At 31.2% G+C, this 15,772-nt stretch overlaps 1 protein-coding gene across 11 annotated transcripts in view; it reads right to left on the minus strand.

The window, feature by feature from the left end:
- The window catches only part of LOC107441504 (cell adhesion molecule Dscam1), a 434,487-nt gene that overhangs the window by 229,987 nt on the left and 188,728 nt on the right, over positions 1–15,772 (minus strand). For all 11 annotated transcript variants that reach the window (XR_015429993.1, XR_015429992.1, XR_015429995.1 and 8 more), the window contains exon 8: positions 334–492. Coding sequence is in view for 7 of the 11 variants with exons in the window: in XM_087154077.1 (XP_087010203.1) it covers positions 334–492 (159 nt within the window). In the remaining 4 variants the exon portion in view is untranslated. The remainder of the gene's footprint in view (positions 1–333; positions 493–15,772) is intronic.

Below are 15,772 nucleotides of genomic sequence, written 5' to 3' on the forward strand. Positions count from 1 at the left end.
TTTTCGAAATTTAAGGAAAGTTATTATTCATTTAATTTAGTATAAAAAAGATTATATCTATTATGCTATTAACCTCTTAATATTTCATTAAAAAACAAATCTCATTTAGTAGTTACATAAAAAAATCATGATCTCTTATATGTGGTTTTTTATACTAATTTTCATTCTATGTGTAAATACTTTTTTGTGTAAAAAAATAACATTGTGCTTATATATTCGACATATTTCTCAGAATTAATGTGAATAAATATGTTCTTAATGCTCCACAGATAAAATCGAAGCGCTTGCTTTGAGTAAATCCAATAGATTATTCAGGGGCTTTTAGAAACTTACTGACAACTTTCAGTACTAACGGCCGTTCAGCTTTCTCTCCTCTTCCATTAGTAGCTATGCATCGATAAATGCCCTCATCTTCCTTTCGAACGTTATGAATACGAACGACCCCTCTTTGGTCTACTGTTTGACGATCACCATATGGTAGTTTACTTCCACCTGCAAGAAAATGAAACAAACACAATGATGTTACAAGCCATTATCGGAAATTATGATAGTTGTGGTATTTATATTAAAAGCTTCCACACAGCAAAAGAAATTGTTGGATATATTGCAACTACATATCTTTCATTTATAATATGAAAAATAAATTGGATGTGTAGATGAACTTATGACAATTTTTTTTTCTTTCTTCCTTTTTTTTCGAAATACCAGGCGTGGATAAGATAATTTAGCAAATGATGTATTCTGTTCGGATAATGAAACAGTTTTTTTTCTTAACTTTGATTTATTAGAATATTACAAAAAGTTGCTGTCACGCTTAAAAGGAATGTATAGTGCAAAACTAAATTAACACAAGCGTAGATTGCATTGTGTAAGTAAGTTTTGAAATATTTGTAAGATATATATTTTACGATAATAAAAATAAAAAATTGTTTCAGAAAAAAGATAGTCAAGTTATACTGCATTTGAATAAACAGCACTTGTACTTGTGGCATTGCGGTCTGAAATGCAAAGTCCGAACTACGAATCTCTGACGTTGGACTACGTAGCTTGCAGCCGGTAATTGACGTAAACCTCATACCTGAATGGAGATATGCGTGAAGGGCGAAATCAGTAAAACGCGCACAGTATGTTTTGGATATAACTTGGCCGCATCCTCACAGCTTGCTCTCTCTCCCCGTCGGTTCTAGCTAGCAATCCGGCATGTTCTCGCCGGTTACCTTTTCGCAGTTTTTTTCTATGCTGTCTCAATATTAAAGTGGTTAAGTTTTATATATGTTAAAATGTTTTAGTTAAATTTGCAAGTTTCTTAAATGTTAATAAAGATAGTTATTTATTTAAACTTAGTGTTATTTATGAAGAAACCTATAACCCGTTCTCGGAAACATTTTTATGTGGAACGCTTTCCTAGAGTTATATTTATTTTTAGAGTTTAAGTGGGGACTCTAACAAAGATACCAAACAACCCCACATACTATTATTGATTCCAATCAGATATGTTTACTGTTGGTGACAGACGAATAAATATTTTGAGTTGTCGCTTAAAATTAACAAGTATATAAAAGTATTTCAATAACATTTAAGTAAGTATTTTTCCTTCAATTAAAAAAAAAGATTATCATGCAAGTGGAAACTAATGAAGGAAATTAATTTTGAGCAAGCGTGATAAAGTGAAAAAGAATTGCAACTTGATCGTAGTCTGTACTAATTGGATAACAACTGGTTTAATAAAAATCCAAATCCAGAAAAGAAAAAGCAGATGTAGTTGTAAGTTACACAATTGCCACTCAGACAATTTAATTTCTAAAAAAATAATACTGTCCTTAACCATAATCCTCAATGTAGAAAAAAATGAGGGGACATTTATGGAAAATATTACTAAAATTTAAAGTCAACTGCACTATTAGAGCTATGAGTTACACCATGAATTGTAAAATAAAACGCTAGAATTAATGTCAATATGGGTCCAGGTTGATTTATTTCTATTCACTATCACATTATGAGCAGTTCAACAGCGAACTTTATCTGGTTTTAAAACTGTCTATAATGCGGACATTAGTTTATAAACAGGTTCCCTGGGATCGAATCTTGTCACTGTAAAGGTTATCTTATAATTATAATTTTTCTATTATTTTCTACCATAAATTTTCACAGTAAATGTTACATTCAAAATTAGAAGAACAAGTACTAGAAATGCTGGTACCTTTTTCCGTAAACTCTTAAGATTTTTTTCATGTACATTTGCTGATTTTATGTATAGTGTGTTTTTATTAAATCAGCATTAACTATCACTAAAATTTTGCATTACGTAATGTATGTATTAAGTTTATTGAAACTTCTCAATTTTTATTTCATTTTATCAATAACTCTTTTCCTATTTCGTAAAGTTATTAATAAATATATCACTTTTTACAGAAGACAAATCTGCTTTTAGTCTTACGTCTTTAAAGCTTAGAAATGAGCTTTTTGGTTGAAAGCATTCCTTTTAGCTTTTCTGCGGATTAAGTTATTTCTACGAATATGATATAAGATGAAACCATCTTCTAAAAACATTTAGAAATCCTGAGAGATTTTACGAAAAAAAATTGTTAAGTTCTTAATATTTCATACTGTAGTATGGTATACTACATATTAAGTAAAATCAATTGTTAATTCTAATTTACGTTAATTGTTAATTCTAATTGTTAATTCGGCTTAATTCTAATTATCTAATCATCTTAATTTATTTAATCATCATCATTCATCTAATTTAATAATCATTTGTTAATTGTTAATTTGTTAATAATGTATTAAACGCTTAAATAATTGTAACTGTTAAATTTGTGATAAACTTTTAATTGTATGCTTTTTTAATTTCTTCCTTTTACACTTGTAATTAATGTTATTTATTTATCAGTATTCAATAATTCTTTGCAATATATTTCATGTAATATTTAAGTTTTAAGCCTCAATTTGTTTTGTAACCTTGGGAAAGTAATCTTTTTCTGCATTTATGTTCTTCCTTTAAAAGAAGATTCCTCCTTTTGTTACTTGCTGACAGCAAGATGTATGTCCAGCCAGCAAACCCCTATTGTTGGATGGAGAAGAATAACACCAAGTCACCTTTCCCACGTTTCGGCTTGCATCAAATGCAAAGCGCCCCTTTTGATCTTATGATGGCGCCAAGAATGTTCCAGAACATTCCACAAAATTCTTTGCCAGGTGTATCACCACTTTAGACAACCCCGCTTCATGTTTGGCATGGAGCTTAACAATTAATTTCGCCAGTTGGCCAATATTTGCAGCTCTGTGATTTGCCCCTCTGATCCTTCTCCAGCCAACCAAATGGTTATTCGCAAAAGTTTAATTTTTTTGGCGAGAGTTTTCTCCCCTATCTTCATAATGAAGAAATAGTCAGTAGCAGTTTTTTTTTTTTTCTCAATTGTAGTTTTGTTTAGTTTTTGCGGCTTAGGCTGAGATTTCTGGTGTTGGCATGTTTGCCAAGCATTTTTACCTGTTTTTAAATGTTATTTTATAAATAAACTATGATTTTCTGCATCATTAACTATGAGTCTGGTGAGTAATTTTACAGTATAAGTTGTTTTCTCTTCCTTTTTTTCAGCATGCTCCTTTGTTGCGCTTACCTTAAAGTTTGCACCCACTTCCTCTGTGCACCATTTATACTTTTTCGGCCTTTACATAATTAGTATCTAAATTTTATTTAATCTTAATTTGACTTAATGTTAGTCACCCCCCTTTTTGATTTAGCCACACCACATAATATTTGGTGCCGCGTTTGCAACAGTTGACATGCTGAAAACTCAATGATGCACCTCTTTTCATTCGATCATTGTACTTATGTTTATTTTATATTTATTTTAAATGTTTTTATTTGAGATGCATCATTGGTGAAAAGGAAATTTTTGAATAGTTTAGATTATGTCTCCATTTTTTTTATGTTTTAAGTGTGCACTTTTATGATGGTGTTTTTTATTTCATGTTTTTCATAAATTTATTTAGGGGTAGATAATTAAAATTTTTTATCTAAGCATTTTTTTAATTATTGGTATTTGAATATTTTAATTATGCCAAGGACTAGGCAAGCAGACCCTCAGAGTGAGGTTATTCCAACTTCAAGAGAATATCACTTTAATATTGACCCATTTTATGGGGATCCCAGTACTTTAAACTGGTTTTTGTCCCAAGTAAGGGAACTTAAGGCACTTAACAAATGGAATAATCAGGCAGCCCTTATTTTCCTTAAGTCCAAGTTAAAGGGTGCTGCACTTACCTTTTTTGCAACTTCTCCTAGTTGCCTAGGCCTCAATTCTTTTGAGGAAGCAGTAAAAATCCTTCAAAATTTCTTTTGTGCAACAAAAAATGAGGCCTCAGCTATTGCTGAATTTAATGATCTAAACATGTTTCATAATGAAACGATAAGAAATTTTGCCCATAGACTTGAGTCAGCAGCCCATCAGGCATATGCTTTTATTAATGATGCAGCTGCATTAAACAAAATTAAGTCAATTCAATTCTTAAATGCTATATCTCCTAGCATAAAGACTCAACTAGCCTTTGAGGATCCTTCAGATTTCATGGCAATTGTAAATAAGGCAGAAATAATATCTTCCTGCTCTGCACCACATACTAATGCTGCAGTTAATGTTCTAAATAAAACCCAAAATATGGACCAATGCTCTGAAATCGAAATGCTTAAAGATCAAATTAAGCAATTGACTACTATTGTTCAAGAGGCAGTAAATTTATGTCCTCTATGCAAATCTCCTGACCATTGTCTAAAAAATTGTCCTCAATTCACAACATCTAATGTGAGAACCCAAAATAACAATGCTAGACAACGAGTTGTATGTCATTTTTGTGGGAGAAATGGTCATATTATGGCTCGATGTTACCAATACTTGAACTTGCAGGGTTCTGGGCAAAATCCTAACAGAAGTAGTGGTTCAAGTAATAACCGAAGACCACAAAATCAAGGTCGTCCCAATTTAAACTAGTGTCGGGACCACATTGTAGGCAAACTGTGGTCCCTTTTCAAACTAAACGAACCCCTGTTTCTGATCAGTCTGATCAACCTTCTGAGTATTTAAATCACACTATGGGTGATGGTAAAACAAAAATATCTGACTTCTTAAATCCAATGTCTAATGAGACAACCTTGTTTAATTTATTTAGTGAAAACAAATGTAATTTGCCACTTATTGATATAATGTTTGGTGATAAAAAGTTCACCTTTTTAATTGATTCTGGTGCTTCTATTTCATTAATGCCTAAAGATATTTTTGACCAAATTAAATTAGTAACTAAAGTTAAATATTTATCTAGAAATGTTAAAATTTCTACCTTAAACTCTGAACTTAATTTTTTATCATGTGCTCAAATTTCCTTTAAAATCAGTAATAGTCAGTTTAAGCATCATTTTTTTGTATCTAAATTTAATACTTCTCATTTTCAAGGTATCATTGGATATGATATAATATCCAAATATAACATAATTATAGATTCTAGGAATAATGAATTGATTTTTGACTCTTTTAAATTACCTTTTGCCTTACCTTTGTCTGAACACAAAAATGTTCAAAATGTAATATCACATGTTCATTTAACTAATAAGGTTGTTATTGATCCTAATGAAAGTGTTTTCATCAATGTCTCTACTGATAATGACAAATTTTTAAATAATGACATTTTGTTTACTCCCCTTATTAATCATAATGATTTATTGATGCATCCAAGTGTTCATAATTTAACCCAAAATTCATTTCATGTATTAATATATAACAGAAGTGCATCACCGATTCATTTAAATAAGTCTTGCAAAATTGGATCAATTTCTAGTGATTTTGATGTTAAAAATAATCTTGATAACCAAAATGTCAATAATGAGTATGTAAATTTGATTCAAGCTTCACCTGAAATGCTTGAAAGACGAAAATTAGAGTTGTCTATTAATGATTTTTACCTTGATAATTTAAATGAATCTCAAAAACATGTTATTGCTGATATATTATTAAATAATTATGCTTGTTTTTCAAAATCTGTTGCCACACTTGGCTGTACCGATTTAGTCGAACCTAGTATTAAGTTAAAATCCAATAACCCTATTAAAACCTTACCTTATGATATACCACAAGCTTTACAGGATATTGTAAAAAATGAACTCACTGAGTTAATGAATGCTAATATTATTGAAAGAAATGTTTCTAGCTGGGCTTCACCCATGGTTTTAGTAAAGAAAAAAGATACTGATTCTTCTAATCAAAACAAATATAGACTTGCTTTAGACTTTAGGTTACTTAATTCCATAATAGAAAATTCAACGTACCCTCTTCCCAAGATTTCGACTCTAATTAACAATATTTCTCAGTTTCAATATTATTCAAAAGTAGATTTTAAAAGTGCTTATAATCAAATAATGGTACCTGATGAACTTCAGGAGGTGTTAACATTTACTACACCCTTTGGTACATATTCTAACAAACGACTACCTTTTGGTCTCAAGACTAGTGCCAGTACCTTTCAAGCTTTCGTTGACAAAATTATTGATGAGTTAAAAGCACATGGTATTGAGCATATTTATGCCTACCAAGATGATTTTATCATCTGTGCCAATGAATTTGATGACATGATGGGTAAAGTTAAAGCTGTGTTAAACATTTTAAGTAAATATAATGTAACTCTTACTCCCTCTAAATGTAGATTTTTTGAACAAGAAATAGATTATTTAGGTTTTCGTATTGCCAAAAACATAATTTCACCTGTTGAATTTAATATTGCTAAAATCACTAATTTTGCTGCTCCAAAAACAGTAAAACAAGTTAAACGATTTCTAGGTTTATGCGGATTTTATCGCTCATTGATACCCAACTTTGCAGAATTAACTGGTGTTTTAACTGATCTTACGAAGAAGAATATTTCATTTAAATGGACCCAACAGCATCAAGATGCATTTAAATCCTTACAGGATATTTTTTTTAACAAGCCGTTTGTCAAATTACCTGACTTTTCTAAGAAATTCTTTTTAAACACTGATGCAAGTAAAATGGCAGTTTCTGCTGTGTTATTACAAGAATATGAGGATGGTTTTCATCCAGTAGGTTATTTTAGCAAATCATTAAATAAGGGTGAGAAAAATTATCCTGCTATAAAGTTGGAGTTGCTCGCCATTGTTAAGGGTATAACAGCATTCAAGTACTATTTATACAACAAATCATTCACAGTTCTATCTGATTCGAAACCCCTTAAATACTACAAAAAATCTACTTCACCTGCTGACATTATAACGCGTTGGCTTCTTTTATTAAGTGAGTACACTTTTGATTTTAAATATGTACCCGGTTCTTGTAATGTTCTAGCTGACTATTTTAGTCGATGCCAAAATCCTGATTTAAGAGAAGACTGTAATTTTAATGATTTTGATAATACTGAATCCCTAATTGTACCTTTTTCTGATCCTAAAAATAATGAGTTAGTGTGTGTTACTCAAACTGACCCTAAGTTTGAAATATCTAATGAAACCTTTAAGGACAATCAAACCAAAGATCAAGAACTTAATGATATCATTACTAAATTAAATGATAATAACTTAAACACTAAAATTATTGATAAATATTTTATATCCCCTGATACTAAGCTACTCATGTTTCATAAAGAATATAATAAGAATGATTATGCTGATTTAATAGTTGTGCCCAAGTCTCTCAGACCTAAGGTTTTGGAAATTACTCATGTATCTCATACAGGTGTCAAGAAAACTTTTGAGTTATTGTCAAAAAGATTTTATTGGAAAGGCTACTATGCTGACACGTTAAACTATGTGTTATCTTGTGATGCATGTATTCGCATCAAACATTATTCTGTCAAACCAGCCCCCTTAAAAAATGTGTACCTACCTACTCGCCCTGGGGATTTTATTAGTATTGATATTGTTGGACCTATTAAAGATACTGGGCATGTGTTAACTGTTATTGATCACTTCAGTAAGTTTACTGTATTATATCACTTAAGGAACTTAACTGCTAATACTATGGTCCAACATTTGTTAAATTATATGTCATTGTTTGGTAGAGTTACCATGATTTTAAGTGATCTTGGAACTCAATTTAATTGTGAAGTGTTTCATACTATAAATTCTGAACTAGGTATTAAGGTACCACTTCAGGGCACCCTCAACTGAACTCAGTTTCAGAAAGAATAAACACTTCCTTAAAATCCTCATTGATTGCCTTGCGAGAACAAGGAATTTCTATTCAATCTGCCCTCTTAATTCACCAACAAATCTATAATAGTGCTATTCATCCTGCCACAGGATATAGCCCTAACATGCTTCATTTTGGTCGTGAAATGAGTATTTTCTTTGACACATACCAAAATTCTAACAATAAACTTATAAGTTTAGACCAAGCTTCTTATGTTTCTCAGGTTTTAAATGATCTAAATAATTATTATAGTAATGCTTATACTTCTTTAAGGCAGAATCAGACTGATCAAAACAGTAAGTTTGAAAGGAAAGCTAAACTTCGTAAATTCGAAGTAAATGATATTGTATATTTGAAATCCAAAGATTCTTTTAATCCCAAATTCAATGGTTCATACACCATCATTACAAAACATAATGATGTTAATTTTAGTATCCAATTTTTATCTAATCCTAATGCTCCTGTGTTTAAAATTCATGCAAACCGTCTAAGGTTAGCCCCACATAGAAAAACATCTCTGTGTGCTACCAGTAATAAATTACCTCAACAAAATACTAGATACTTTCTTCGTTCACATGTTTAATTCAAATAACTGTTTGTGTGATTTTTACTAATGTTTTGCTTGCGAACCCCCATAAAATTTTGGGATGTCTCTGCTACGCTGGCGTACATGTGACATCTTATCAGGCCTGACAAGATTTTTTTTGGGAATGTTGTGATCGAAACGTTTGTTTCAGAATCATTAATTAATTAATCACTTTCTTGTTAAATTTTTTATCAACTCAGGGCAATACTTTTTACCTATTTTCTTAGTTTGTTTTTACTCAACTATTCATGTAAACATTTTGTAACTTAAGTGACTTTAATTATTACTTTGGATTTTTCCTAATACAATTAGGTTTTCCTTGTTTATTTTGGAATGTGGTACTATACAAATAACCTTTAATGCAATTTTAATACTGCATTTAATTTTAAGTAATGGTTTTATCCCAATCTTCTATTTGTCATTTTTATATGCATTTTCATGCAACCTTTTTTGGAGACATGTTCTAAACCTTGTTGGTCTAACACAAAGTCTAAATTTTTTAGTGTACATTATTCTCATTTTTTGTTTATACTTACTTGTCTATAAGTATTGTTTTTATGCATATATCTTTGTTTGAGCTAATATAAATTGTTTTCAATATTTGTATGAACATATGAGTCAGAACTTACTACAACAACACAAACTGTACTGCTCGGCTCTGTCTTCTGGTGCTACCTTGAACTGTCTTCATCCCTGATGTCTGTACCCCTCATCTGGACTTTTGCTAGTTGTCGTTGCCAGACTTTATCTGAAAGTGGTCAGTGTATCTGCTACCTTGTACTGTCTTCATCCCTGATGTTGCTATCCCTCATCTGGACTTTTGCCAGACTTTATCTGAAAGTGGTCAGTGTATCTGCTACCTTGTACTGTCTTCATCCCTGATGTTGCTATCCCTCATCTGGACTTCTGCCAGTTGTCTTTTGCCAGACCTTATCTGGAAGTGGTCAGTGTATCTGCTATCTCGAACTGTCTTCATCCCTGATGACTATATCCCTCTTCTGGATATTCCTGATGTGTGTATTGTCTACTAACGGCTCCTGAGGCATGATCCTGCCGTTTTATACTGAGGTAATCTTGGCCTCTTATTTAATGACAATGTTTCTTCGTTCACATAGTCTCATATCGTGCTCCTACTGGTTTCATTGAACTGTGTGGTTTCGTCAAATTAGTGGCAACTCAATGTCGGTGTTTCATAGTTCACCGTGCATCATATATGGTTGACTTCTGGATTCACTGAACTGTGGTATTTCGTCAAATTAATAGCAGCTAAATGGTTGGATGTGTTGTTTGAGATCAAGGTGCACAGCTACAGGAGCAGTACATATTTTTATCTGTCTTACTTGATTAGTTCTTCTTGACATGGACTCCCTCCCGAATTGTGACTTTTCACGAATTTCATTCTCAAGCACTAATACTTTTGCTTTTCAGATGAATTTTGTAAACCTTTTTCCTTTTTTGTGTATATATATTTTTTTTTAGACTTTGTGTTGCCATTATTCATTGAAAACAACTTAACATCTCACCAAGTTTTTTTTTTTCAGTGTAGTGTATTTGTGTGTTGTCAATTAAGTATTTATTCAAGTTTTTTTTTTAATTTTTGTTGGATGCAAATTTTTACCTTTTTCCCAGCTTCTGATTTTTGTCTTCCCATTATTGCATTGGATATATTAATTGTTTTGGCATTTGTTTATTTTCAGATCCTGCTGTCCTGAATTTAGTTTTTGTACAAAAAGGCTTCACCTTTTTTTCTGTATCTGGGGGGAATATATGTAGTATGGTATACTACATATTAAGTAAAATCAATTGTTAATTCTAATTTACGTTAATTGTTAATTCTAATTGTTAATTCGGCTTAATTCTAATTATCTAATCATCTTAATTTATTTAATCATCATCATTCATCTAATTTAATAATCATTTGTTAATTGTTAATTTGTTAATAATGTATTAAACGCTTAAATAATTGTAACTGTTAAATTTGTGATAAACTTTTAATTATATGCTTTTTTAATTTCTTCCTTTTACACTTGTAATTAATGTTATTTATTTATCAGTATTCAATAATTCTTTGCAATATATTTCATGTAATATTTAAGTTTTAAGCCTCAATTTGTTTTGTAACCTTGGGAAAGTAATCTTTTTCTGCATTTATGTTCTTCCTTTAAAAGAAGATTCCTCCTTTTGTTACTTGCTGACAGCAAGATGTATGTCCAGCCAGCAAACCCCTATTGTTGGATGGAGAAGAATAACACCAAGTCACCTTTCCCACGTTTCGGCTTGCATCAAATGCAAAGCGCCCCTTTTGATCTTATGATGGCGCCAAGAATGTTCCAGAACATTCCACAAAATTCTTTGCCAGGTGTATCACCACTTTAGACAACCCCGCTTCATGTTTGGCATGGAGCTTAACAATTAATTTCGCCAGTTGGCCAATATTTGCTGCTCTGTGATTTGCCCCTCTGATCCTTCTCCAGCCAACCAAATGGTTATTCGCAAAAGTTTAATTTTTTTGGCGAGAGTTTTCTCCCCTATCTTCATAATGAAGAAATAGTCAGTAGCAGTTTTTTTTTTTTTCTCAATTGTAGTTTTGTTTAGTTTTTGCGGCTTAGGCCGAGATTTCTGGTGTTGGCATGTTTGCCAAGCATTTTTACCTGTTTTTAAATGTTATTTTATAAATAAACTATGATTTTCTGCATCATTAACTATGAGTCTGGTGAGTAATTTTACAGTATAAGTTGTTTTCTCTTCCTTTTTTTCAGCATGCTCCTTTGTTGCGCTTACCTTAAAGTTTGCACCCACTTCCTCTGTGCACCATTTATACTTTTTCGGCCTTTACATAATTAGTATCTAAATTTTATTTAATCTTAATTTGACTTAATGTTAGTCACCCCCCTTTTTGATTTAGCCACACCACACATACCATTAGGGAGCTCATATTTCTATGTGAAATGCTATACGATCAAAATTTACTAAATTTATAATACAAAAAACAGCTTTTAAGGGGAATCGGTAGGGCAATACTAAAACTGACCTTTTCCGATGTACATTTTTATATCTAAACAAAATATTGCTTTAGTTTTTATCATACAATATTTACAAATACATGTTTACACTCTGATAACTGGTAACTTTTGGCAGATTTTTTTTAAAACCAATAATGAACTTAGAACTTTTAATTTTTAAAATTTTCAATCATTTTTGAGCAAAAATCTTTCGTAAATCAAACAGTATTCCTGTTAACGCTAAAGCATTATCACAACATAGAACTAATATAATAATAATATCTCAAATAGTAAATCTCAAATAGCTCCGAAAATTACCGAAGCGATAGAAGTAGTTTATAAAGAAAGGTACACTGAAAAAGGTCAGTTTTAGGATTATTGATATGGGCCTACTGACGTTCCTTTAGGCTTTGACATACGAACAATTATGAAATTTAAAAGAAAATCATTCTTTAAAAAGTTTACTTCAACACGTGCACCACGCTTTTTATTCGTTAATGTTTCGTTTTATCATGGCTCAGAAAATCTTTCCGAAATATACTGAGACATATGCCAGATAAAGGTCAGGAACAGGTCAAATATCTTCACCTTCGGGTTGTAAATAACTTTATGGTGAATCAGGTATACAACAAAAATAAATCTAGGGTAGGGAAAGTGATTAGATGATTCCAGATCCATGAGAGAGCGCTGTTACACAAATAAGATCTGCGAAAACGGAGATAATCTTCATTCAAGCCGTGGATGAATTGGGAGCTAAAATGGTTAGTTACACGTACTGTAATATGTCTGACATGAATTTTGTTTAGTGCAGATTCAACTGCAATAGACGGGAAACTGAACACATTATTTGCCATTCTGAATTGAAATTTTTACAGAGCTGACTCACGCACCTTGCCCAGGTCACCAATGAACAACTCTGGTTGATTTTTGAGGAAAACATTTTGTAATAACTGAAATGTAAATCATTCATCAAATTTACGTGTTTTATAGACACCTACATTTCTCAGAGAACCATCTTCCGAATAGCACATGGAGAAGAATTGCATCATTTTCCTTTGCACCGGGGTCCATGTACTGGAACTCAAAGATTACACAGATCACATGGAATTTGCACTGCGATTTTTGCAAGGAAATGATGAAAATCAAAACTCCACAGTATGTGTTCTCTTAATCCTAAAGCTATGTTCTCACTGAACAGGGTGACGAACTTCCACAACGTGCATACTTGGATGGATCAAAATTCAGATACTACACGTACGCATGCCTCACAATTCAAATTTATCCAGAATGTGGGGTTAGCGTTTACTTGATACATACATTCCTTCAGAAAGATTTCATGCTTGCATTTATCGAAGTAGGTTCGACCAGATATGCTGAATGATAATGTCATTTTACCAGATATGCTGAATGATAATGTCATTTTACCAGATATGCTGAATGATAATGTCGTTTTACCAGATATGCTGAATGATAATGTCAGTTTACCAGATATGCTGAATGATAATGTCAGTTTACAAGATATGCTTAATGATTCAATATCTATTCGTCAGTCACCAGATCTGTTTCCAAATGTTTTAGATCATGGAGATATTTAAAAGGACTTGTGTATGATACATTTGTTTCATCGCCGAAAGACTAAGTTGGAAGAAATGTTGTGGCAAATGGATGGTTCGAGATATCTTTGAGAATAGGTACTCCGTTCAATTCAACGTGGATGTCAAACGTGCGTCGATGCATCTTGAAAATAACTCCAGTAGCAGTTTAGCGTTTGTAGCATGTGACTAATAAATATAATGATCTGGAGTGTTTTGTTTCCTGTTATATTATAAATATAACTCTACTAGAGGTTCTGCATATTTTAAACAACCTCTTATGACATTTGCAATAACATGATTCTATGTTTGTTTATTTATTCTTTTTGCATGCCCGATATCATTTCGTAATTTTTTAGATAGCTTTTATTTATAAAAAATATACATGGCAGTTTATTGTTTGAGTTATTTCGTCAAGAAAATGTTAAAAGTTTTTATACCAAATGTTTAGACGAGGTAAAAGTTTTGAAATTTATAAAAGGCAATTTTTAAACAAAAGTTTGAACTAACAGTATTCAATAAATAAAAGTATAAGTTTTTTTTCTTCCGGAATACTATATTATATGGTTAAAATTTGCACAAAATGATAAACCTTAAAACTATAGCTCTTCAAACATAGTCAAAAGTAAACACTAGGATTTAAGATGTATTTTTACCATACTGGAAATAAGAAAAATATTAAAAATGTAAGTTTTAAGCGGGACATAAACGGTGTTTGCGTTATCATTTAAAAACACTCCAGCGGTAAAATTGTTCTGCATCTTTTTGAGACGAGCGCACCATTCTAAATAATCACAACCAACATTCTTGGAATATAAATGCAGAAGAGATATAAAAATGTGATTCACATCACTCCTAAGGATGATGACCATTTGAACATCCTTACTTAATAGCTCCTCTTTCCCCGCACACAAACATTCGTGCACTCTCTCAGTTCATTCTATTTTTTTAGTTAAGAGGAAGCCATTACTATAGTAAAGGGCATACTTTCTACAACTCATCTTATGCGAACATCTTCCGTCTTATTTACTGGTCATAACTGAAGTACCTCATTCCGCATCTATGATTTCCATCTTCCCCATCCTCTCAGAATCCCGGCACGCACATCCTTTCCTCCCAGGCATCTCTTTTTTTTCCAACTTTTTTAACTGAAGAAGCATTCTCGAACACGTTCTTTCCTTGAGATAAGAGAAACTACAGTGATTCCTATCATGAGTTAGTCCTAGATTATTTTTGTCTAGGCTGCATGAATTCTTTTCTCCATCATTTTTGTAATCTTACTTTTTCTCCGCCTAGGCATTGATAGCTCTTGCAAGCAGTAAAAATTTGAAATATGATTTGTTTTATGGAATGTGTAGTTTTATTGAATGTTTTATGGGGATATATTTTATAGAATCTTTGTAACAAGCAAAGTGATTGAAAAGTCAGTAAGTGTTTACAATAAAAATATTTCGTTAATACGCTTATCATAGTAATAATGAGAAAAGTAAATAAAAGATCGTTGAAAAAAAGCTGGTTAAGTTTATTTATCCGCTTTATTTTTAAAAAATTTCTTATTCGCTATTATTATGCATTGTCATTCGAAAACAAAGAAGCACGTACCTAACTATTGATGATAAAGTTATAAAAAATTTTATTGCGACTTATGTTCAATCTGATCACTGAAGAGTTTGAAATTTAATTGATTTCTTTAAATACTAAATTTGATTAGCATGGGGAAATACTTGTGTAACCACAAGTTTTATGTGAAAAATTACAATTTTCCCCCGTAAATTTTCCTGATCTTCAAATTTTATAGAATATGATGAGGCAACAAAACGCGATTAAAAAGAATAAGTTGATGATTCATTCGAAAATACAACCGGAACACGTTTATGCCCAAATTAAATAACATTCACTTTCTCCATGTGGCAAAATGGTACAACGTAAAAAGTAATGCAATTTATTTTATATATTTTAGTGTATTTTGAAATAAATAAAATATTCAGAGTTAATCTCCAATTTGTAGATAATGAATTATTTTAAAATTTTTTAATTACATTAATATTTTTCGACTCACTAATGTATGTGTCACAGTTAAGTACTGCTAGTCTTTTAACTTTTTTTAATTTCGTTTTTAAATTCGCATGACTGTTACATATAATAGTATAATAGATTACGAATACAAGCTATTCTAACTAGAAAACATGATTTGAAATACTTACAAATGTTAATAAAATGTTTTCCAAAAATATTTTTTTATTCATATTCGTAATATAAATATAAAAAAATAATATAAAAAATATAACTTGTAATATAAAAAAATCATAATTATTTTTACTTGTTTCTCTTGTCTTTTTTTAGCCCTCATTTCATGTTTCATTGGTTAGTAATATTAACATTAAAGTGCATGTTATTAAA

This window comes from Parasteatoda tepidariorum, chromosome 10, assembly GCF_982258835.1.
Source record: "Parasteatoda tepidariorum strain Cologne lab strain chromosome 10, Ptep-v5.0, whole genome shotgun sequence".
Classification (NCBI taxonomy): domain Eukaryota; kingdom Metazoa; phylum Arthropoda; class Arachnida; order Araneae; family Theridiidae; genus Parasteatoda; species Parasteatoda tepidariorum.